Genomic DNA, 25,841 nt, shown 5'->3' with positions numbered 1-25,841 from the left:
CTATTTTTCAACAGCTGAAGCAATGTGAGTTTTTATCTCTGAACTTTTGTGCACTGAAATAAAATTAGTTTCATATGAGTTCCATTCTTGGACTAGTGTGTTGACTACTTACTGGTGATATAGGAACTATCTGCTCTGGTCTTGAGCCAGAACAGCATGCTGCGATGCTAGAGAGGAAGAAGACAGGCCTGTGGAATAAGAGGCTTGTCCAGTGACAGAACGATGCATTGGGAGGTCTTTTAGATGATGCACCTGCCAGACACACATCGAAGAAAAATCCCCTTTTCAAAGAGATGGAAACTGTGATGGAAAGCCAAAGTTACACCCCTTGTAATTCCACTACAACACACCTTAGGAATGCGCTGCAAGATCTCCTTGATACAGAGATGTAATCCTAGCTGGGTCTGTGTGTGTGTGTGGGGGGGGGGGGGGTCATTATCTGGGAGACTGCAAGAAGGGTCCACCATCTGGAAAAACTCGAATTGGTTCTTTTTGTGGTTCTCTTTCCCCCTTCCTGCAAGCACCTAAACCTACTCTTGAGGCCAAGAGAGAAACAATTGAAGATCAATTAATATTTTACAAAAGGCTGTTTATTTGCAGAATTTGCCTTCAGAAAGTATAACCACATCATCTTTTTCTTTTTACTGTCGTATAAATTACTTCCTTGGATTGTTAAGCGCAAGCCTTTACTATTACAAGCAAGGATACTGATTTATCAAAGAGTAAAAACCAGACGAATGAGACAAGACCAAGTTTTCGAAGGGTGAAGAAGTTCTATGCTCAGAGAAGTGATATTTACTGCTATTAACTCCTGAACGTCAGAGGCCAAGTGATATGTTTATTGTCCAGAGGGGCTTAAATCCCCTCTCACTTGCGGTGAGGGAGATCTGGAAGGGCAGCAGAGTTAAAAGGGTCCATTCTTTTTACAGCAAATTAATTTTCGTCCTTGTTGTCTAAACCAAGCTACCTCAGTGGCCCCTGTAGGACAGTGACATTAAATGGCCTGACATCTAGCAATGAAGCCTTCTGACAACAGGAGCAATGCCACCCCAGGCATCCGAATAAGAGAAGTATCAGGACGCAATCAGTTAAACAACCCTCTTGCAGGACAGCTTCACTTTGCATCTCCATCACAATGCTATCAAAGTTCAGCATGCATTTACTTCTCTAGGAGAGATATTCACATGTTTTAGAAGGCCCTGTCCTTCCCAGGGCATAGCTGTCAACTTACTAGTGCACTGGCTTGCACAATAATTACTTCTTCAACCTGCCTACAGCTGTATTTATTTATTTAACTTCATTTATAGCCCGCCTTTCTAATTTGGAACCTAAAGCAGCTTAGATCAACCTTCTCTGCTCCATTTTATCCTCAGAACAGCTCTGTGAGGTAGGTTAGGCTGAAAGTGCACGACTGGCAGGCCCAAATCTGCCAAGAGAGGATTCATTGGGAAAAACAACAAACTCTCTTCATTTACAAAACAATTTCTCTGTATAATGTAAGTAGTCTTCAACAACTGATAATAGAGTTACAGTAAAGGTAGTCCCCCTGTGCAAGCACCAGTTGTTTTCGACTCTGGGGTGACGTCGCTTTCACAATGTTTTCACGGCAGACTTTTTATGGGGTGGTTTGCCACTGTCTTCCCCAGTCATCTACACTTCCCCCCCAGCAAGCTGGGGACTCATTTTATAAACCTCGGAAGGATGGAAGGTTGAGTCAACCTGAGCCGGCTACCTGAACCAGCTTCCGCTGGGATCGAACTCAGGTCATGTGCAGAGGGCTCCGACTGCAGCTTTACCACTCTGCGGCATGGGACTCTAGAATTACAGTACAATAATGCAATTAGAAAACCATCCAGTGCACAGCATAGCTACTGTCCGTAAATCATGCTTTCTGAATCCAGTCCGACAATAAAAAGAACCAGTGCAATTTCATTTCAGATATGAACTATCCTTCTTCTAGGAACCGTCTTCCATATTCATAGGTTTGGTAGACTTGAAGTGCCACAACAATTCTTATTCTTGGCTTCCTATGGTTATTTTTATTTATTTTTCTGTGGAACGTCACTGCCAATTTCTATCCGTCAGTATTTAGTTGGGACGCAACTAGCTTGGTACACTAACCACTAGATTACGCTGGTTTCATTATTGCTGGGTATTTTATGCAATATTATAATACAGAATAACTGCAGCAGGGCAGGTCATGTCATACCCCATGCCCATACCAGCCAGATGGAGGCAGAAAGAAGAAATACGACATTCCATCACAACTTTATAAGGCATTTGGGGATGTGCTACAACTCAGGGATAGAGCATCTGCTTGGAATGCCAAAAGCTCCAGGTTCAATCCCTGGCTTCTCCAGGTGAAAGGATCAGGTAACAGGTGTTGTGTAAGACCTTTCCCTGAGGTAAAGGTCATACACCTTTAAGACCTTACCTGAGGCCCTGGAGAGGCAATTATAGAAGACTGGTCTTTGACAGGAGCAGATGGGCTTTGACACTTCTGTTGCCTGGAGTATGGCTCTACATGAAAGGTCACATTGCAGAAATGATGGGAAGTCCAGCACTGTAGCCACTTGCTTCCAACACATGGACAATAAAAAAGATTGGACAATGGGACAACTGGAGAATGAAAAAATTGGACAATGAGACAATGAAAAAACTTAAAAATGTAAATATTGGACAATTGGAAAATGAGACAATTGTACTGTTTCTTTAACTCAGACAGCTATATGCCTGCTGTAGGAGTTTCAATGTCCAAAGAAACAATGAAACGACAATGGGAAGATGAGTTGATGAGACAATTAAAAAATGGGACAGTGAAACAATGAAATAATTGGACAATTGGATAATGAAACTATTGGACAGATGAGACAAATGGACACATGAAACAACTGGACCCATGAGACAGTTGGACAACTGAACTATGAGACAATTAGACAATAAAACAACTGGACATTGAAACTCCTACAGCAGGCATATAGCTGTCTGAGTTAAAGAAACAGTACTTATTTTTCTACCTCTGTGTGTATATATTTTAGGTGTGTGTGTATCTGCATCTGGAAGTTATGTTGATCTCTGATGACTGACCCCTATGGGGGGCCTGGAATATATTTAAAGAGGTGGCTGAAAGTCTGCCTGCCCTCTCAACTGGGTATTTCAAGCACAGTCTCCCATCCAAGTACTAACCACAGTCAACGCTGCTTAGCTTCCAAGATCTAACAAGACCAGGCTTGCCTGGGCTATCCAGGTTGGGCCACTATTTATTTTTCTGTCTTAAGAGGAAGGTGTATAGGCTATGTAGTTTAAATACCGTTTTAGTCACATTCCCTAGAATAGCTTGCTCTATTGGTTAGAGCAGCTTTATTTATTGGTTAGAGCAGGTTAGATGCCTGGGGAATAGAATTTAAAGCCTTCTCCCTTTCTCGAATTGTAACCTTTAATTAGATGCATGACAGCAATTCTTCTCCACCACAAGTCTGAGCAATGGACACTGCCTTCTTGTAGAATGAATTGTACAAATGTTTCATTGTCCCATTTTCTCAATGATTGGTGGGGCACTTCCCATGATTCATACACAGGATGGATTAACAAGAAAATGACATCTTTGCAAAGGACACCCCTCTATACCTGATGAAAAGCCAAAGTTGCACCTTTTGTGATTACACTACAAGTTTTAAAGAGGTTTAACATGAGTGCAGAGTGGTAAAGCTGCAGTACTGCAGTCGGAGCCCTCTGCTCACGACCTGTGTTCGATTCCAGCAAAAGCTGGTTCAGGTCGCCAGCTCCAGGTCAACTCATCCTTCCAAGGTTGGTAAAACGAGTACCCAGCTTGCTGGAGGGGACGTGTAGACGACTGGGGAAGGCAATGGCAAACCATCCCGTAAAAAGCCTGCCGTGAAAACGTTGTGGAAACAACATCACCCCAGAGGCAAAAACGACTGGTGCTTGCACAGGGGACCTTTACTTTTTTTAACATGCCTTAGGAAGGCACTGCAAACAGGGCCAGCACGCAGGAGTAGGCCAAGTAGCTGGCTACCTAGGGCATCACCTGGCCTACAGGGGTACCACCAGGCACCCCCTCCCCAATGCACCAGCCCATTCCCCAATGTGTGTGCTGTTCCAAGCCTGCCCTCGCCTGTGCACAGACTTGGGCAGGCAAAGGCGCTGCCCCTCCTCTGTGCACAGACCTGGGCACACATGCAAGCCACTCTGAACCTTTCTTCCCTTGCAGGCAAGCCAGGCTCTGAGTGGCACAGCCTCTGCCCCTCTGCTTTCGCTGCCTGGGTCTGCACGCAAAAGCAACAGCGCAGCATGGCAGCAATGTGTGCACTTGCCCTTGTTGCCTCCACCATGCGGCCAGCGGGGGGGGGGGGGGGTCCTTGCCTGGAGCAGCAGAACCTCTAGTGCTGGCCCTGACTTCAATTTCTCCTTAAAACAGAAGTGCAAGCCAAGGAGTGCGTTTGTGTGTGTGGGTCATTATCTAGAAGACTGCAGAAGGGTCCAGGCACAAAGGAACCACCATTTGGAAAAACTCTGATTCTTTTTGTGGTTCTGTTTCCCCCTCCCCACAAGCACTTGAACCTGCTCTTCAGCCAAAAAACAATTGAAGATCTATTAATATATTACAAAAGCTATTTGCAGAGCTCTCTCTCAGAAGGGATAACCACACGTTTTTCTTTACACTGGTCACATATTACTTGCTTTGTCTGTTAGGTTTAAGCGTGCATTATTATAAACAAGGGGATTAATTTATCAAAGAGCATACACCAGGAGAATGAGACAAAACCAAGTTTTTAAGGGGTGAACAAGTTCTACAATCCAAGAAGGGATATTTATTGGCCATCAACTGCTGAATGACAGAGGCCAAGTTACATGTTTACTGTCCAGAGGGGCTTAAATCCCCTGTCAGGTGCGGTTAGGGAGATCTGGAAGGGCAGCAGAGTTAAAAGGGGTCCATTCTTTTTTCAGCAAATTAATTTTGGCCCTTGCTGTCTCAGTGGCCCCTATGGGACAATGGCATTAAATAGCCTGACATCTAGCAATGTTGCCTTCTGTCTCCCTTCAACAGGCGTAACGTCACCCCAAGAATCCAAACAAGGGAAGCATCAGGACACCATCAGTTCAACAATCCACTTGCAGGACAGCTTCACTTTGCATCTCCACCACAATGCTATCCAAGTTCAGCATTCATTTTCTTCTCTAGCAGATAGTCCCATGTGCTAAAGCCCCTGTCCATTCCAGGGCACAGAAGTCAACTTAATAGCGTACTGGCATGCTCAACAATTATTTCATTTATTTAACTTCATTTATACCCTGCCTTTCTCCCTAGTGGGAACCAAAAGCAGCTTAGTCTCCTTGCCTCCATTTTATCCTCACAACAGCTCTGTCAGGTAGGTTAGGCTGAAAGTGCACGACCGGCAGGCCCAAATCTGCCAAGAGAGGATTCATTGGGAAAAACAACAAACTCTCTTCATTTACAAAACAATTTCTCTGTATAATGTAAGTAGTCTTCAACAATTGATAATAGAATTACAGTAAAGGTAGTCCCCTGTGCAAGCACCAGTCGTTTTCGACTCTGGGGTGACATCGCTTTCACAATGTTTTCACAGCAGGCTTTTTACGGGGTGGTTTGCCATTGCCTTCCCCAGTCATCTACACTTTCCCCCCAGCAAGCTGAGTACTCATTTTATTGACCTCGGAAGGATGGAAGGCTACATTTATACCCTGCCTTTCTCCCTAGTGGGAACCAAAAGCAGCTTAGTCTCCTTGCCTCCATTTTATCCTCACAACAGCTGTGAGGTAGGTTAGGCTGAAAGTGCACAACTAGCAGGCCCAAAGCTACCCAGAGAGGATTCATGGCAGAATAGGGTTTTGAACCTGGGTCTCACAGCTTGGCATTCTAACCACTACATTGCACTGGTTTCATTGCTGTGTATTTCTTTTGATAAAATGGAGAAAATTGGCTTTTTTGGTATTTTATTCAATTATAATACACGGCATATCTCATGACCATACCAATCAGATTGAGACAGATAGATATATTTTAAACGATTGTCCTGTATATCCTCACTGTTGACTTAGACATTGCTCTAAAGCTGCCATACCATACAGATTAGCTAGTTCAGCACCTTGGTGCTGCTGAATCACCTCTCGACATGGGCGGCTGGTTCTGGCCAGCTCCACTAAGACACCTTGGAAAGCAGTGACCAGCTCCAAGTCCACAGATGTTGGGGCCACATGGCTCAGCAATTCCAAAAGATTCTGGAGCCAATCAGAGAAGAGGACAACCTCTGGCAGCCACAGGAAAAGTGGCACACAGCTGGCAAAGGCCTGCATCCCCAGCAGCCACAGTTCACAGACAGCTGGCCATGCTGCCTCATAGGCTGGTGCAAGTTGGAGGATCATGCTGTCACCACCAGGGTCGGGTTGGGCCACATGCGCTTCTGCCAGGAAAGTAATGGTGGTGGAGAAGAATCTCTTGGCTTCTGGAGTCCTCTGGAGACCTGAAAGAGGGAAATGAAATCATGTAGATAAGGAATGGGCCAACAGTCTGTTTTTCTTCAGATCAGGCTTGGTGAAGAGCTCTGGTGAGTTCGAAAGCTTGCACAGAGCTTTATACCAGGGGTGGCCAATGGTAGCTCTCCAGATGTTTTTTTTTGCCTACAACTCCCATCAGCCCCAGCCAGCATGGCTAACGGCTGGGGCTGATGGGAGTTGTAAGCAAAAAAAACATCTGGAGAGCTACCGTTGGCCACCCCTGCTTTATACCAATCTTGCTAGCCCTAATGAAAGAGACTGCATGGATTTTACATTGTTTGGAGATTCTGTGTGGAATAACATGGCTACACCACATTTTCCACCTTCCTCAGGGTCTGAGTGTGGGACAGCTCCCTTCCACTGTTCTCTCAGGGAGAAATCTTGGTGGGGGTGAAAAACAGCAAACCGTAGCCAACTTATGGCAACCCCATAGCGTTTTCAAGAAAAGAGCCAAAGAAACGGTTTGCCACTGCCTGTTACGCACAGCAACCCCAGACTTCCATCCAAGTACTAACCAGGGTTGACCCTGCCTAGCTTCCCAGATCTGACAAAATCAGGTTAGCCTCCGCCATGCAGGCCATCTATAATTATAATAAATACAACTATAATGATATGAAACAGACCAGTCCAAAACCCACAGGGCAACGTAGCAAGCCCTCATCAGCAGCCTAGACCTATTATCTCAATGAGAACTAACTGCAGTCCGGTCACTCTGTTTCTGCTTGGACCTACTGAATGCCATTGGCTTTAACAGCTGAGCTACTTCTTGCCTGGGTGAGCAGACAGCTTCCTGGCCATCATGAGCCCCAGTGTCGTTAGGCCAGCCACGAGGCCGAGGTGTTCTTTCTGCGGCCGCAAAGAAGGAAGAAACTTCATCACCATGTCCATCAATGCTGTGAAACAATCTTCATGACTACAGATGGAGAAGGACAAAACAGAACAGGGAGATACTTGTGAGTTTGAACAAACTCTGCCTCAGGAGCACAGAGAGGCTTATGTGGACTTTTTTTTTTTAGCATTTTTTGTTCTCACCAGGAGTAGAGGTACGGCTGTGGGACGGTGTCTTGACTGAGAACCACCCACTCAGTTTGCTCTGAAGCTGAATAGGAATTTGAACCCATGTCTCTCCAGCCCAAGCACAACTCTACACATTGCATTTTTAGGTGTATGCTTCAGATGGGCATGCTCCTAAAGATACAATGCGTGAATGTATGAAACAGATCACATAACATCTCTCAAGGAGTCACCTGGCTGCGAATACCCACTTGAGCATATGCTTGGGGGCAAAGGCCATAAAAGAGCCTTGAGTACAGATCCTGTATCCAGTTTATTCCACCATAAAGTTACAAGTCATTTGGGGAGGGGCCACAGCTCAGAGGCAGAGTATCTGTTTGGCATGCAGAAAACTTCAGGTTCAATCCTTGGCATCTCCAGGTGAAAGGATCAGGTAATACGTGATATGTAAGACTTTTACCTGAGACTCTGGAAAGGCAATCAGAGGAGGAGGAGACGGAGAAGGAGACAAGGAGATTGGATTTATATCCCACCCTTTGCTAGCCAAAGGAAAAAGCACCCTGTCCAAGGTGATACAGTCTCTGATTATCCGAGATGATTCCACATGCAGATGCACTCTATACTCTCAATCCCTAACATCTTGTTTTAACCTACTAGCAGAAATCTAAAAACTATTCTCTCTCTCTCTTTACTGGTAACGAACAGACTGCTTTCATTTATGCCATAGACTAGAAAGATCTCCCTCCCCCAGCCTATTTCTCAGTGAAGCTATTAAATCAAGCATCATCTCTTCCAGTTGGAACATTACCTGATCAACTCTGGAACGGCCACAACAAAATTCAGAAAGATCGCACAAGTGGTTTGCAGAGTGGATTCTACAGCATCGAATGCAAATGGGGCTTCCAAATCTGAAATGAACACCTCCCACTGGTGTGAGAAATACTGGCAAAGGAGAGCTGGTGCACCTGCTGAAATGAGGATTGCACGAGGTCGATCCTCTGCTGTTAAGTGGCTTAAGCCAGGCAACAGAAATCTAAGAGGGAAGCAAAAGAATGAGAAAGTTTAATGGTCAGTTCAGACACCAGATTGTGAACATGTCACTACCCAGCATGAAGTCTCTAGATCTCTCACGTTGTTGGTTCTGAAAGCTACTATATGCACTGATAGAAAGCTCCTAATACTACCCTTCCACCTTGGTATTGCCATCTTCTGCCCATCTACCTGCTGGCGATACCCAACTGCCTCTTGCCACATTGGAAGGAAACAAGAAAGTCTTACATTGCTTTTAATGTAGAAATTCACATTCCTAGCTAGAGTCAAAATTAGAAATGATTTTACATCTATATAGCAGCCTGAGTAGCCCAGGCTAACTCAAGCTCATCAGAGCTCAGACACTAAACAGGTCGGCCATGGTTAGTAAGTACCTGGATGAGCAGCCACCAAGACAGGGTTGCCATGCGGGGAAGGCAATGGCTAGCCACCTCTGCTCATCCCATGAGGAACTGCCATAAGTCAGCTGGCACTTGACAGCAAACAAATATAAAGTCAGATTAGTAGACAGGCATGAAGGTGAATGACCCCACCTTTCCTTACTGTCTGGTTATCACTGAGTGTATTCAAGAAGTGTCTTAAGCAACTACTGTATTTTTCGCACCATAAGGCGCTCCGGACCATAGGACGCACCTTCCGCCTGGGGGGCGATCCGCTGCCTCCGCCTCCAATCCCGGCGCTTCCCCCGCGCCTGCCTGCCTGGCTCCAGCTTCTTCCAGCAAGCGCTGGGATCGCTCCATGCTGCCCCCACCGCAAACCCAGCACTTTGCGAGCGCTGGCTGTGGAGAGGGCAGCCTCCTTCCTCCGTGCCTGTCTGCCTGGCTCCAGCTCTGATGCTTACAGCAAGCGCCGGGATCGGAGGGCAGAGGGAGCGATCCTGGCACTTGCTGTAAGTGTCAGAGCTGGAGCCAGGCAGACAGGCACGGAGGAAGGAGGCTGCCCTCTCCACAGCCGGCGCTCGCAAAGCGCTGGGTTTGCGGTGGGGGCAGGTGCAGCGATCCCAGCGCTTGCTGGAAGAAGCTGGAGCCAGGCAGGCAGGCGCGGGGGAAGTGCCGGGATCCGAGGCGGAGGCAGCGGATCCCCCCCCCCAAGAAGGTACGTACCTTCGCTCCATAAGACGCACACACTTTTCTCCCCATTTTTTTTGGAGGAAAAAGTGCGTCTTATGGTGCGAAACATACGGTATACACCAATGTGTCCCCATTCCAAACCTGCTAATAAATACAAAGACTGTCTCTTTCATTACATTTGCTCAGGAACTTGATAGAATCCTTATACCAACATCAAGGAACACTGTGCTTTGTATGGCCATGTAACATATGACAGTTTGTGAATATGGTTAAATACCCAATAATTTAAACCCCACCAATAAGCAATATGTATTCAATAGGAGGCCTATGACAAGGTTTCCCTGTCCCTCTCCCATAGCCATTTCTTATCTGCCAGGTTTTAAATGCATGCTGAACTCAAACCAGCTTCATGCCCAACACTGGGCATGAACGTCAGTAACCACATACAGGATTCACCTTAGAGCATCCCCATGCCAAATGGGTTTCTGGCTGCCATCACTGCATCCAGTCTTCTGTAAGCTACTTCCACCTTTCTTCCCCACCTCAAACTGCAACTTGGCATAATGCAGGAGAAAAGGAAGGAGGTCACAAATCTCCTGCTTCAGGGAAGAAGTCTCTTCTGCCAGCCAGGCTCCCAAGACTCGAACGGAAGCAAAGATGAAAGGATCTCCTAGCTTCTCCGACCTTGCCTGGAGAAGAGAGAAAACTATTATGAGCCCCCTGAAGAAAGGAGACAAACAGGCACAGCAAACTAGAATGGAGAATGAGTCACTAAGCCTTCTGTTGCCACAAGGCCTGTGCAGCTTGGCCTCTTCAGGGCCACAGCACAACACCCTGCAGATCCAAAGGTAGATGTTGCAACTATTCAGCTAACACAAGGTATCTGAAAAACAAGAAGTACATTTCCTACTGCCTAAAGGGATTCCTCAATTGGCTCTAAGCCCTGCCTTTTAGAAAAAAGTCATACATAAGCCACAGTTATCACAGATTTATGTCATTATTTCTTACATTTATTTATACTCTTTGAAGTTGGCTGCTATGTGGTTTTAATATTCCAGGTGGGGGGAAAGTTACATTCCTGTCGTTTCATGGACCGTAACTAAACTTTGAGAAAGTATTTTTGAAAATATACAAAGATATCACGGTAAGATAATGAAGATCCTAAAGTAAAATAAATATTTTGAGCATGACTATCATAGTGAATTATGTGTCAAAAAGATTGTATTTTGAGCCATGTACATCACCAGTGATATCTTAAAAATATGTAATCAGCTGCGCTTTATTTGGATATTCTTCAAAGCACTAGCTAAACAGAAAGAAACAGAGGAGGACAAAGCAGTTTGGATCCATCTAATGGGGCACATCCAAAGACAGAAAGATTTTGCCCACAGAACATGTCTGTCCTGCTGCAGCAGATCCCCCTCCCTGAAACACAGCGATGGGAGAGGGGATTTAGTGTTGTGGCGGGAGGTGAGAAAGTGATTCTTTACATACAGAAATCCTTCTGCCAGGGAGACACCCCAAGGGGTCCAAGTTTATGTTCCTCATCAGGCAAGCACTATCAAACTCTTACAACAAAGTAAAAAAGCCACCTGGTTAGAATGGATCCATCCCAACGGTTGCTCCTTTCAAACAAATTGCTCCTTACCCTGTTGGCAGACCTTCCCAATTTTCCTGGCTCCTTCATTTCTGGCTCTCTCCTTCTGCTTTTTCTCTATTTGAACCATGTACCTTGAATAACAGCTTCAGCTTCCTCCTACTCACACAAAATGTCACCTTTGGAAACTGCTGCCCTCATGAGCTCTACCAGCCTGGTGCAGCTGCCAGCCTTGTCCAGCTAGGTTACTAATGGACACGAGGTTTGTTTATTAAATTAGGTTTGTTAGGCCGCCCTTCCCTGTGAGCAGTGCTCAGGGCAGCTTACATCAAGGGGAAATGCAATAAATAGAAATAAAACAACATTTTAAATACTTAAGAATAATACAATATGCTGTCCAAGATGGCAATAAAAATTTCAGTACCCACTTGGCACCTGGGGTAGAGGAGAATGTGAGATGTGAGAGTGCCAGACCATCGCTGTCCTCAACCAAATGTTGGCAGAACATCTCTGCCTTGTAAGCCCTACAGAAAGGTAACAAATCCCATAAGGTGTGGGTGTCCTCAGGCAGGGAGTTCCACCAGGTGGAGACCAGGGCCAAAAAGGCCGTGGCCCCAGTCAAAGACAGTCGGATCACTCTTGACTAGAGTATCCGAAATAACTGAGCTGGGTGAGAACTAGCAGATGCAATGGAGGCCACATAAAAATCTTTTCAGCTGCCTTCACTGGCATCTTACAGAATTTCATAAACAAGATGTTCTTGTGGCTTTGTTGCAGACTTGTCACCAGATTTGCTCCAGTCGTCTTGAGTTCCTGTTTCATCCTGCTGAGTTCCATAGTGTTCCGGGGGATGCTTTCTGTTGGGGATGGAGAGGACATTGGGGGCAATTTTGTCAATGGCTTCAGAGAGCCGTGAGTTCCTGTCCTCCATCAGCTCATCTAAGAAATCACCAGGGGGCATCAGATCCTGCAGATCATTCTGGAATCCAATTAGTCTCTGCAGGCAAGCATAAATCTGCTCGTTGCCTGGGTGGGGGACAGGAACACCCAGTTGGACCTTCAGGGTGCAATGATCAGACCATGGCACCAACATCTTGGCCATCAGTTCCGTATCTACCGCACCATGCCAAAGACCAAATCCAGCATGTGGCCTGCTTGATGCACAGGCCCTGACATAATCTGGGCAAACCCTAGTGCTACCAATGATGACACCAGGTCTGTGGAAAATGCCAGCACTGGGAGATTTGGGGAGCTTTTACTTTACCTGCCTGAGGTAGTAAACCACAGCTGCAAAGGCTTCTGCCAGGATCCCCACCAGCTGCACTTTTTGCACCTCCCGCAGCAGAGACCCCTCCTCTTTTGTGCACTCCAGGATGGCATGCTCCATCAGGATGTAGCAAGCTGCCACCAGCTCCTGCTTCTTATCTACCTCTGCCAGGTCAAGCACTTCCAGAGACAGACGAACTTCCACACATGCCAGGTTGGCCAGCAAGGCAAAGAACTTGCTGCCAGACCTCCCTGTGGGTATCCACTCTGAGCCACAGGCTTGCGTCAGGCAGGCTGCCAGTTTCAAGGCCGGTTCCCTCTGGGAGGCACTCAGCTTGCTGGAGAGGATGCTTGATAGACCTTGGTAGAGAGACTGCAGGCACTCGGAGCCTGGTGGGAGAAGAGGAGGCATAAAATGGCGCAGGGCTTCACACAGCTGGAATTTTGTCATGTCTTCAGCCTTCTGGAACTCTGCACTGAGTGTGTCAAGTACACCCATGAGGGCAGAAGGAGCTCTCTGCCAACATTTTGCTTCTGCTGCTGTCAGAAGCCCCACCAGCAGACGAAGGGCCTGATCATAGCCATAGTTGTGGCTCACATAGGCCTGACACAATGCTACTAGGGCTCCCCTGTTCACCAGCTCTCTGGGTCCCTTGGGAGTGGCCAGAATAGCACCAAGACACTGGTAAGCCTCATCGATCATGGAGCCACAAGACGCGTCACCAGGATCACAAGCTGAAATCACATCGCTGAAAGTTGGAATCTTGTTAAGGACCTGAGGGTGCTCAGCTAAATCAGGATCGGTGCAGAAACAGGCCACCAGGGTAAGGCCAAGGGCTTGGAACATGTGCCCCGGACAGCCCTCGGGGGGATCCTTGGAAGCCAGAAGCCGATTTGGGAACATGAAACCGACTGCATCGAAGATTCTCCGACGGGTTTTAGAGTCTATGTCTCCAGCTTTAGCCACTTTGGTTACCTGCAAAATAAAATGGCAGGCATCAGAGGATCATATGGTGCCCTGTATATCATGACTGATTCAGAAAATGTATGGGCGATTCCCTTCCACCTCAGCTGGAAAGCTGCCCACTTGTCAGGATGTCTGATGGGGCTAGGAATCAATAAGACCTTTGCCTGCAAGCCTCCTGGGTTCTTCAAGCATGCAAATGTTATTCAACTCTTTGCTTTCTCCCCATTAACATTGATCTCTCCAACCTCAGCCTTTTATACCTCAAACAAATGTTGCCAGATCATAAATCACACCAGATGACATATGAATACGTTGACAGCACCTTATAAGGAATCAGTGTGTTGTCCCTCAAGGTCAGTATCATCTGCTCATACTGGCAGGAGGTCTCCAGGATCCCAGACAGAGGTCTTTCACATCACCTACTGCCTAGTCTCTTTAACTGGAGGTACTGGGGATTGAACCTGGAACCTTCTGCATGCCGAGAGAAGGCTCTTCCACTGCGCCACATAATTTTTTATTCTAAATACTCTGAGAACTCAAAGGCTTGGATTTAGAACAGCATTTCCATGTGCATTAGAAGTTCTACTCATAGCATGTGAATTTCTTGTTTCTGCTCCCCATGACAGCCTGAAACCCCAATATTCCATTCCTGGAAGATGGGGATGTGGAAAATATTAACCTGCAGGGTGAGAACCCTTGTACCTACCAAGATGCTTATTCTAGATTCACTTCCAAGAAGCAGTACATCAATGCTAACTAAAAATTAGTCATATATTACAGCAGACTGAGAATTCAGCCCTGAACATAGCCAGCCAACTTCTAGGAAAAGCCAGTGCCTCTTTACTTCCAAAGAGATTCTCTTTACTTCCAAACCTGCTTCTAGAGATGCAAAGTTAGATCCTTACCAGAAGTAGAGCAGCAAACTGTTCACTATCATTTCTTGCATCTCTCAGCACATTGAGGCATCTCTCCAGTGTGGGGTTCTTGCTGGTTTCATTGTCATCAGGGGTGGTGCCTATATCTGAAGCCATGACATTCGCTCTATCTGTAAGTAAAGACCATAATTGTTATCACTAAATAGGACTGGCTCTGAGCCACCTGTCCTGACAGTACTGTTTATGTGCAACAGGGGGTTGCTATATTGGGCATAGAAGAACATGGGTTGAATTTTTTTGTATTACTGGTAAAGCAGAAAAGGCTCCCAGTAGCCAAGACACTTTAAGATCAAATATTACATTTATATTCTGTCTTTTTTTCCATGACAGAAACAATTTCCCATTTAGGCACTAACCAGACTCTAACTTTCTTATCAGCAACAAAGGCACTCTGGCTGCAACCCAAAGGACACTATCCTGGATGTAAGACCCATTGAATAACATGTGACTTACATCTAAGTAGAACAGCTTATGTATTATACACCTTTCAACTCTACCCTGTTACCTGTTAGCATGAAAGAATCTAAAACTTTTTTCCACCCTGTACTGGGCTGGTACATAGAAACCAGAGACTGATGTTCAAGAATTAATGTACTCCGTTTGTGTTCTGCAAGATAAAATTCTGAATCTTGAAGCAAGATCTTCTATTTTGATTCAATTTATTTCACTTTCTAAACTTCCTGAACTAAAGGCAAGGAGCAACAGAACAGTATAGTAACTACCGAGCCCCAGACAATTAAAGTGGAGCAGAACATAATCTTGGGGTCCTCCTTCTGCAGACAACATACTATATTTAAACTCATAGAATATCTAGTGTGTTATGGCATGCATGCATCACTTAAAGATAATACATAAATAACCCTGACAATTGATCTACTAAATAGGCAAACAGGCTTCTTATTTGTGCAAGATGCAAGTCTGTTAGCCTTTTAAAGCCCAACAAGATTTTCAGGCTATAAACTTTTGAAGCGCCAAGCTTGCTTTGTCAGATAAGTCATCGTCTTTGAAAAACGGAGCTTTGGCTCTTCAAAGTTTATATCTTGGGAATCTTGTCAGGCTTCAAGGTGCTGAAAGATTCAAACATGTACAATTGCCAAGCCCAGACTGGGAAATTTCTGGAGATTTGGGGGTAAAGCCTGAGGGTGGAGGGAGAAAAATCTCAGCAGGAAACAATGCCATAGAGTCAATCTTCCAAAACAGCAAATTTCTCCAGTTATAATACTGGGAGATCTCCAGTTTCCACCATGAAGTTAGCAACCCTACCAAGAAGTCTGTCTGAGACTGAATTCTTATTAGGTCAGATGGGAAGGTACAACACAGATTGGACACCTACTAAATATATACACACATATGCATATATACACACACTGTGGCTAACATATATATACACACACACTGCTCCATATTTTTATCTAACCCCCTCTTGAAGCTGGCTATGCTTGTAGCTGCCACCACCTCCTGTGGCAGTGAATTCCACAGGTTAATCACCCTTTGGGTGAAGAAGTACTTCCTTTTATCCGTTTTAACCTGTCTGCTCAGCAATTTCATCGAATGCCCACGAGTTCTTGTATTGTGAGAAAGGGAGAAAAGTACCTCTTTCTCTACTTTCTCCATGCCATGCATAATCTTGTAAACCTCTATCATGTGACCCCACAGTCGACGTTTCTCCAAGCTAAAGAGCCCCAAGCGTTTCAACCTTTCTTCATAGGGAAAGGGATTGGAGGCGGTGTCAAGGGGTCCCACTTAGTGCATCTCCCCACCTTTCTTTGTTTCTGGCCTCGTTACATAGGCTTCAGCTTTGGCGAGTCTACAGGGAAGAGGTAAGTTATTCAACCAACCAGGGGCCAGAAGGCCTCCTAACAGCCCTGCCTTAGTAATCCCCACTCCTCCCATCCCCTTGGCCCTACAAGACCCCACCAGCTCTCCTCAGCCAGTGGCAGCGACAGCCCCTTCCTCATCCTTACCTTCTGCCATGTCAACGACGACCTCATTCTTACCTTCTGCCATGTCGTGCGTTCCCTAACTTCACCAGCTCGCGGTTGCTTTCTAAGCCAATCAACGCGCGCTTCGCTGGAGCATGCAACCGGGAAAGCTTGCTTCGGACGCCCTCGCCATGTTGAGTGAGGGCAATCTCCTCTCCTTTCTATTCGAAAGGACGACGTTGCGCTTCCCCAACCCCGTTCTGGAAACCCTCGCCGACATGCCATGTGAGGGCAACTGCCCCACCCCCTTAATTCGGAACAGCGGTTTTATCCCGCCAGCGTGACCCACAGGCGAAACCACTCCCGACACCCAGAGTTGGGGAGGTCTCACTATCGCCTAGTATCTCTCTTGCGAGACCTTCCTCTAGTCAACGCCGCGGCAGCCTGACATAGGAACTGACGACAAAACCCTCGTGCTTTTTATTATCTCGAGCTTCGCCGTAGCAATGATGCATGGCGTCCTTCCGCTTCCGGAAGAGGCGGGTTGGCTCTGATTGGTTCGTTCGGCTCAGGTCTGTTGTTTCCGGATGGAGGCGGGGCGGACTGGAGCGCGACGTTGCCTTCTGCGTGTGGTTGCGCGGGCTGAGTTGAAGACCTGCGGCCGACGAGGAGGACCTGCGGCCTTCGCGGTCACCATGACGACGGAGAGGCTCTCTGACTTGGGCCTGAGCGGGGTGCTGACAGGCTGACCCCCCATCCCCCTAACCGAGGCTGTCGGACCCGCCTTTCCCCCTACAAGACCCTTCTCCGCCTTTTACCCGAGGAGCCCTATCATTTCCAGCTTCCTCAGCCGAAAAGACGCCGTGACCTCTCCGTACCAGGGGGGCTTCGTTCGCCATGTGCCCCTGGTGAGTGGTGTCTGCTGCGCTTGGGTTATGAGCAGCAGAACAGTGTGTGTTGCTTGTACCTTTAAGAGTCACTGTTTCTGCTATTGGGGGGGGGGCACTGTTATGCATCTGGTGGTGAGCTCAGGGTGTACAAAAGCTTACTGTGGAATATGTATTCTTAGTCTTGAAAGGACCATTGGACTCCTGTTTGATTTTTTCTTCTTCTTTGCAGTATCCTAACCTGACTGAAAAATGTTTCCATAGGACCAGAGCAAGCAAGTGGGAAAGTGGAAGTCCAGAGCGAACCACTTGTCTGCCTGGCAATTGTAGAGGCTTCTGTACAAAGCTGGACCTGTTGGTTGAAAGTATAAAGAAACTGGCAGATCCCCCAATTTACAAGACTGTTTTCTTGGGAGTATTGTTGAGGGTGTGAATTTGTGGCTGGGTTTGTCGTCAGTTCCTATGTTAGGCTGCTAGGGCACAGATTAGAGGAGAGCTATGTCTGCTTGTGGCCTAAGAGCAGTTTAATCCTGTTTCCTTCTATGTCCATCTGATATCACTAAAATAAAAGGGGTTGAGAAGTTGCCTCTCACACACACGTAATCGGATAAAATCATCAATTAGAGTGAGAGCCTTTATGAATCTTGACTGTGAGATGGGATGAGAGTTGTGGGTGATATGAAAATAATTTTCTATGTATTGTTTGCTTACATGTTGTGTTCGCATTTTAGTTCTCTAGCAAGTCAGGATATGTGTGGGAGCTTCAAACATATCCTGTACTCTTTGAAATTGTATCTTGTAGAACTGGTTATTTGTCACAACAAAGGGGAGAAGGGAGACTTTCTGTTTTTGTAATGCCCTTTAGAAATTTAGAGGAATAGGGATTACTAGTTCTAGTGGGAAAAGCATGTCAGGAGTTAGAGAAGGAACAGAGCTGCTTGCAACAGTTTTGTTCATGTATTTCTGGATGAGTGCCTCAGACTAGAATATTCTGGTCTAGATCTTGCAGCCCTGATTTTGTGCATCATGTAAATGTGTATTCCTTCTTGATACCAACATTCCCATAGTGTGTGTCAGGGTGCTGTGCACCACCCAAGAAGACTGCATGCTCTGGTTTAATATTTTGGTCTTCCTCCTTTCAATCAATTTCCAAAGGACATAACTTTGGTGCACCTTTGCATTTTGCTTAACTGGGTTATCCAACCGTTTCTGATCTACAGTTGTAATAGAACTGTCCTCCTTCAGAGAATACTGTCTTTTCCATCTTTGCACATGTTAGTGCTCTGGCTTGTTAGCCTTCTGATTGGGTCCAGGAAAGTGGTGCACTCCAAAGCACTTAAAGGTGGATGATTCTTACGCTAAATTTGCAAGGAAACATATTGTGATGGTCAAGTGCAATTCCAGTTTTAATCTTGAGGAAAAGCATGCATCAGTGATCAGAAGTATGAGAAACAGATATTAAGTTGTTTGGGAAGCTTTGCAGTAGTCATCTTGTTGACTACATAAATCCAATTTTTGTCCCAGTGCCTCATGAAATTAGAACTTCTAATGCCGTGAAATCCTTTGCTTAAGGACTTTGGTGTGTTATCTGCCTACAGCTGTAACAGTGGTGTTAAAGTTAATTATATGTTTGAACAAGAGCTCAACAGATGCAAAATAGGACAGTTACAAGTGTGGGCCTGCAATACTCACTTGGGAAGATTTCCCCCCTTTTTTGCTAGGCCAGGGGGCTGCCCCAGATTCAGTGACTGCAGCGTGATTCCCAGCATACTGCTGGCAGCATGGCCTGCGTGTCTCCTGACCTGTGCAGCTGCCACACCAGGCCCAGTGTGACTGCGCTGCTGCCAGTTGCATGCCCCATGTGGCTTCCTGGCTGCACCACCACTGTTGGGCCCAGCAGGGCTTCCAAGCTGCGCCACTGCCAGCAGCATGCCCTGCCTGGTTCCTAGGCTGTGTGGCTGCCACCACCTGGGCCAGTGCAACTCAGAGACTGCAGCAACTACTGAAGTTTGTATTCTCTTCACAAGCACAGAGAGCGCTACTGACTTTTGGAAGAATGTATAACACCCCCCATGTATTTTTAAAAATTATTTCAGATTTTTCTGCAAACCTGGGGAGTCCCCCAAGTTTGCAGAAAAATCTCTTCAGCCTCAATGTGGCTTTGATCTGTGAATTTAGCTATCTGCAGATGGGGACCACAGGTGGCTAATAGTATATATAGATGTACAGCTATAATAAGCCACCAAATGCAGGTGCATAAAGTGGGAAATGTTAGGTTCATTTCCCATGAATTCAGTGTCTTTAGACATTGGTTATAAGTTCTTAAAAACATGCAGCTAGTTGCCTTTTAAAATCTTTGTGCTTTAAATTAAATGAGTTGGACTTAAAATACTATTTTGATAAAGGTGACTTTTTAATATGTTAATTTTTCCTATAAGGTGAATAAACTGCATATATTGTATGAATACAGTCCAAAAGCTAACTGGAAAAAATTAAGACCCTATCATTAAATGGTATGAAACGACCACTAGTGAATATGTTTAACAGCCCATCTGATTCAGAAGCAAGTACTATGCTGATTGCCAAGAGCCATACTGGGAACACACTGTGATATGCAAATTAAGCATAATCGTCTTGCCAGGTAGACTCCAGGTTAGGAGCATTGTACAGTTTTATTCTAAAGATTGTAACAGAACACTACAGTTTTGTGTATGGGTTTTAAAACATTCGTGTTCTCCCTGGGTTTTCTGCCTTTTGGCAAATGCTGCATCATATCGTCTTCACTTTGCGATGGCAGCACCATTTCCTCCCTCCCCTTTGAAAGATTCAAATTGAGTGTCATGCAGGTTCCGATAAGAGTCTAGTAGGAAGGACACAGATGGTATTCAAACTTGCACTGAGTGCCCTGAGACCTTTGAGTACACATTCTCAATTGACATTTGATGCGGCCTGTTTCACTTAACCTATGTGTGTTTACTGCTTGTTATTGCAGCTGAATGTCCTATTTCACAATGGCTAAGTACTTAATCAAACAGCTGTTCATAGTTCTCTGTAAAGTCAGACTTCCACGTTGATATCTGAACTTTGGTCTGTTCCCACTGCTTGAAAATGTTTTGGAGAAGATGAGTATGGTGACAGTCTTATTGTATTTGTCATGCAGCATAAGTGTTCAGAGAAAAACATAGAAACAGATGCTACACGTAGGAAGATAACAAGGTTGACCCCAACCTACGGCCAGATAAGGCAGTCGCCTGACACAGTTCAAAGGGTAGCTGTCGTGTTGGAAGCAGCCCAAGAGTCTAGGCCATCATGTTGCTTTCACCATAGACAGCTCTAAGTGCAAACAGAGATTGCACTCCTAGAGCTGCATGCAGCATTGCAGTTTGTGTAATATGAATGTTCCATTTGTATTCACTATTATGTAAGCCTGGGCTTGTACCATAGAGAAGTGGGGGTGGGGAGGGGAGGGAGAATGACTTTTGGTTGGTTTTCCAGCTGGACCTTTACCTATACAGGAGGGGTCTGGCCCTGATTACACAGGCCCTTTTGGCATCCTGACTCAAGTTGCTGTAGGGTACTTTATTGCTATTTTAAAAAAAATCTGTAGAAACTATGTTGGAACTAAATATGTGGTTATAAACCACTGGGAGCATATTACTCCTGTATTGTTCAATCTACATTTTTTGCCATTTTGTTTCTGGAGTCTGGGCACTATTCAGATTTTTTGTTATAATCTTTGCAACGGATCCTATGCATGTTTGCTCAAAAATTAGTCCCACAGTTCTGTGGTGACTACTCCCAGGAAAGTGTTTATGCAGCTATAGCCTTTAGGACCCTAACTAGTCTGGGAGAGTAGTAACTTCAGGAAATTCTTCTTTGTGTGCTGTCTATAGTATGGGGAATAGTCATGAGAGAAAGGGAAGGTCTTCTCAGTAGCAGTGCAGTGGCCTTGGAACTCTCTCCTGTAAGAAGTCCCACCTGCATTCATCTTTGCTGATATTTTCTAACCTGCAGATAGTCCTTTTTAAAGGAGGGTTTTCTCTAGGAATGCTGCTGAGTAGTAGTTAGAAGTGAGTTTTTATATTTTCCACTAGGTGCATTTTCTTTCTTTCTTTTACAGCCTGCTTTTTCTGAGACTCAAGTGGCATTTCACAATGTAAAACAATCCAATTGTAATGGCATGAGACATCTAATAAGCAGTACAATAGGACTAGAAATACAAATTAGAAACAGTGCAGGAAAAAGTATCAGACATAATATTTTAAACAGCGCAGATGCTTATAATAATAAAAGGGAAATCTTTGATGAATGGCCTGAAAGCCCTAATGCCAAATGAGCCTGGATTTCTCTGAGGCTGTCATCATTTTCCAGGGAGCTAGGATGAAATTGAGGTAGGTACACCTGGCCTGGCTTTCTCTTTGCTAGCTCTCAGCCTTTGTCTTGCGTATGGCCTAAAACTGAGGGGGGGGGGGGATCCACCTGAGTGGTATTGATGAGTTGATCTCCATAACAACATGGGGTGGGGGGGAGGCAGCAGCCTGTGTGGAGGCTTGGTGCTGACCATTCTCTGCTTTTTCTTGTGGGTTTTTTACTTGTGGCCTGATCCTAGCCCACAGACTGTTTTATCAACATTTCAGACTGCACAAATTATTTTTTTAAAAGACTCTGGTTTGTGTGTGTATGTATTATTTTTCTCTCTGTGTGTGTGTGCGCAAGCTTGGAAGTCAAGATGAATTCTGGCAACCCCTACTGGGGGGATGGAGGACGCTCAGAGATGTTGATACAAGCTGCATCTGCGTGCTGCAACCGGATTTCCAAGGAGGTCTTTCTTCCAAGTGTTTGTCAGGGTCGGCCCTGCCTAACTTCCAGGATCTGATGAGACTGGGTTTGCCTGTGCTATCCAGGCAAGGGTTATTGATCTCATTGGGTGCTTTTTATTTGTTCCTGTTGATTGGTGGTCTAAGTTCTTTGTACTTTTTAAAACTTTGAGCTGCCTTGAGCAGGCCTGGAGAGGAAACACTTACATTTTTTAAATAGATAGATAATCCACCATAAGGTTTGGATCCCACAAAGGTTTTGTTTTGTTTTTTGCTGACAGAAGAACTTCCATCATTAGAAATCTGTGGGATCCCAGCTGTGTGTGTGTTAAAAATAAATAACACAAGTTTTTATTTGTTACCTAAAGTATAGGGATCTTTATCACTCTGGTTGTTCCTTTACTGTGTGAGTTACACAGGCCCTCTGTTAACAAAGGAGTAAAGAGAAAAATCTGTGACAAGTGAAAATGTAATGACTTGAGTCTTGTATGGCCTTTGTGCTATTCATGTGTCTTCGAACCCTTTTGAAGCAAAGAATAGAAAAGGCAAAACAAAATAGCCTTTGTAAGCTGGAGATGAATTTTAGAAGAACTCTTGGCAATTCTGTTCAAATATCAGCGATTCTTTTAAGTCTACACTACATGGTTGCAACCTTAGTTTGCCACTCCTGTGCATGTCTACTCTGAAATAAATACCATTGTGTTCAGCACAGCTCACTCTGGGGTACGTTTATAGAGGACTGCAGAAATTTCATTCTGAACAGTAGTTTTCTTTCTCCTGGCAGAGTCGGGAAACGCTTAGCTTTCCTAATAACGCTGGGATACTTTCAGAGCAGAATGACTGGTAAACAAAGAGGTTCATCTGGCCTGTTGAGCTCCTGTTTCTCTTTTGCCCTCTGGCCAGTGGCAGTGCCAGGCCACACAAATAAGCAAGTAGTCATTTAGTTCCATTTGTTTAGCGGGTGGACTGAATTTGTTGGGCATACCCAGATAGAGCTGCCCCTGGGAACTTTTGAAACAGTGTTCTCAAAATGCGCTCTTTTCCAGAAGCCATTGAATTACTTGGGTTTTTGTTCATATTGCCTGGAATGTTTCTTGATGGTTTTTTAAATCCCAAATATATGTTGTGGAGGCACAAAGAGTGACTTGAATCTGTGTTTAGTGGTTCCATGCCTCAAGGCAAGCTGATTTTTATTCCTCAGAAAATGGCTCTGGAGGGCACTTTCCCTGATCGCAACAGTTTGGTTAAACTATTCCTGAGTGAAATAAGCTGCAAATCTTTAGTTTAGTTTATTTGTAATTTGTATCCAGCCCTTCCCACCAGGTGGCTCAGGGCGGCTTACAACATATAAAATTTAACATAAGAATATAAAATTAAATGTTTCACATAGTTTACATAGTTAAAAATCTGGACATTTCACAGAATTTACATAGTTAAAACATTAACATACAGCAATCTTATAAAAACACTCAGTTTCAAGTTTCAAGTGCCGGTTAGTTGTAAGCCAGCCGGAAGAGGACTGTCTTACAGGCCCTGCGGAATTGAGCGAGATCCCGCAGGGCCCTTACCTCCTCCGGCAGCTGGTTCCACCAGGAAGGGGCCATTACGGAGAAGGCCCTATCCCTAGTAGATTTCAAGCGGGCTTCCTTTGGCCCGGGGACAACAAGGAGATTTTGAGTTCCCGATCTCAGTACTCTCTGGGGTACATGTGGCAATCTTGAGGCATAATAATAAATTGGCTTTTCTGCTCTATGCATTTTGATTCACACACACACACACCCCTCTCTTGTTAGAGCTGCTAACTAAGAGTGGTCTTGGATATGCAAATGGGATCTTGCATTCTGTAAAGTGAACTTTCTGTCTTGTATTTATAGAACTGTGGATCTACCCACAAAGGTCATGGAGAAGAGATTGGAAGACAATTACAGCATCAGTTCTTTGCAAATTTTGGGAGATTTTCTTGGAAAAGCTGCCAAGTGGCTGGGCCAGTTTCACCTGCTCTACGTGTGTGTCTGCCTCAACGTTTTCTGTTCTTATACAGGTGACAGTTATCTTTCTAAGCTGTTTTAAGTAATGCTATTTGAATCCTTCGTTCAGGTTTTCAAACAGTGGGCCACTCAAAGGTTGTAATCCTAAAAACACTTTACAGGGTGTAAGCACCTTTGAATTGAATGGGATTTATTTTTGGGTAAATCTGCTTAGGACTGCTCCCTAAAATTATTATTATTTTTTTTTTAAAAAAAAGGTGAATGATGGTCCATCAAGATTAGTGACATGGTCATCTTGGATGTTGAGGTTATTTCCCATGTTTCTGAGCATGCCCAGAATAGTGGTTGCAAACACTCAAAATGCTTTTAGTTGATGGCAGCTGTTAAAAATAATTTTTAATAGGTGAACCCAAATTAGAAATTAGCCATGTTAGTCTGTTGCTGCAAAATAGCTAAGAGCTCAGTAGCACCTTTAAGACTAACAAATTTTATTGTAGCATAAGCTTTCAAGAAACACAGCTCTCCTCATCAGATGCATGGAGGGCATGTAGAAACTGACCAGAGATGTGTAGGTGGTAAGGGGAGGGTGAAGTGGATGCAGGAAGTGAATCACACCCAGCCTGGATTGTGCATTCTGCCTTTTCTTATTCATGACTTTTGAAACTGCTTTGCATTTACATGGCGTTCACTTCCTGCATCCACTCCTCCCCTCCACTTACCACCTATATATACCACCTATAAAATCTCTGGCCAGTTTCTACATACCCTCCATGCATCTGACAAAAAGAGCTATGTTTCTCGAAAGCGTATGTGACAATAAAAATTGTTAGTCTTAAAGGTGTTACTGTTTACCAAATTAGAAATAAATGGATCTACAAATGAAGACCCATCATGTTGTAGCGGTTAGAGTGTCGAACTAGGATATGTGAGGTCCAGGTTTGAATGCCCATTTTATCTTAAAAGCATACAGGGTGACCTTGGGTCAGTCACAAACTCTCGGCCTAATCTACCTGACAGGTTTGTTGGGAGGATAAAGTGGAGAAGGGGAGAATGTTGTTATAAACCACTCTGGTCCTCACTGGGGAGAAAAGTGAGGTATAAATTAAGATGAGAGAATAAAGCTTGAAATGAATTTTTCCCCTGAATATCAGAAAGCTTTGTTAGGATGCTACAAAAATCCAGTGACAAAATGGTTCCCTATAAACAAAAATAAATGGTAAATATTGCTTCTTAAGTTGCACCATAGTATGGAAACATATCACATAAAAAATCATGCTGGTTATACAATAGATCTGGTGCAGCTTGAGATAGTATTTGCAATATGATTTTATCAGTCTGGTTCCAGATCTTAATAGCATTCTAGTAACTTGCATTTTAATGTTCAAACAGAAGTTTATTTTGAAATGTTGATCAAAGTGGCAGTAACCTTGATGCCAGTTTCTTGTGTATCACTCTTGTCGTTTTTCATGTACTTTTGAATGCATGTACATTTTCCATGCCAATCATGCAGACTAATCAGGGGTAAAAGGTGCTATCTTGCCTGGTTTTTGTCCTTCTGAAGGTGTCTGCTTTTATCAGACTATGACTATCTTTGGGTGTTGAACTTTCAGACTGTAGCATTCCATTTTTTAAAAAGCAAGCCTTCTGTTTCTTATGGCTCCTTTAGGTACACATCTTCAAATACAGAAATATAAGGACCCTGCCAGATATGGTTGCATGTTTATATTATTTGCTACTTCACCCTTCTCAGTGCTGATCTTCTCCTGCCACTGCTTGCGTGCCTTTGGAAAG

General features: G+C 44.8%; 2 protein-coding genes across 3 annotated transcripts in view; one reads left to right on the top strand and one right to left on the bottom strand.

Annotated features, from left to right (window-relative positions):
* Positions 1-5,959: 5,959 nt before the first annotated feature.
* On the bottom strand, positions 5,960-16,904 carry NCDN (neurochondrin). The gene is made up of 7 exons (XM_060257906.1): positions 16,434-16,904; positions 14,407-14,546; positions 12,533-13,510; positions 10,128-10,360; positions 8,360-8,584; positions 7,308-7,450; positions 5,960-6,503 (listed from the first exon to the last, which is right to left on the bottom strand). The coding sequence occupies exons 1-7, from the start codon at positions 16,441-16,443 to the stop codon at positions 6,067-6,069; spliced, it is 2,166 nt and encodes a 721-aa protein (XP_060113889.1). The 5' UTR covers positions 16,444-16,904; the 3' UTR covers positions 5,960-6,066.
* Positions 16,905-16,937: 33 nt separating this feature from the next.
* KIAA0319L (KIAA0319 like) overlaps positions 16,938-25,841 on the top strand; it is a 72,759-nt gene continuing 63,855 nt past the window's right edge. The window contains exons 1-2 of one of the 2 annotated variants that reach the window (XM_060257581.1): positions 16,938-17,266; positions 23,937-24,103. In XM_060257581.1, the coding sequence (XP_060113564.1) occupies positions 23,962-24,103 (142 nt within the window). In that variant the 5' untranslated portion in view covers positions 16,938-17,266; positions 23,937-23,961. Of the gene's footprint in view, positions 17,267-23,936; positions 24,104-25,841 lie in introns of those variants that run through there. The other variant, XM_060257582.1, reaches the window with a different exon arrangement.

This window comes from Heteronotia binoei, chromosome 17 (genome assembly GCF_032191835.1).
Source record: "Heteronotia binoei isolate CCM8104 ecotype False Entrance Well chromosome 17, APGP_CSIRO_Hbin_v1, whole genome shotgun sequence".
In the NCBI taxonomy this organism is placed as follows: Eukaryota; Metazoa; Chordata; class Lepidosauria; order Squamata; family Gekkonidae; genus Heteronotia; species Heteronotia binoei.
The sequence above is the reverse complement of the archived record's forward strand: the minus strand, read 5'-3'. Positions and strand labels throughout refer to the sequence as shown.

Coding starts and splice junctions, on each gene's coding strand:
- NCDN (XM_060257906.1), bottom strand. Junction 13,511..14,406: donor AGTTTGCTGCTCTACTTCTG/GTAAGGATCTAA, acceptor TTTATTTTGCAG/GTAACCAAAGTGGCTAAAGC. Junction 8,585..10,127: donor TGGCATGGGGATGCTCTAAG/GTGAATCCTGTA, acceptor CTTCCCTCTTAG/ATTTCTGTTGCCTGGCTTAA.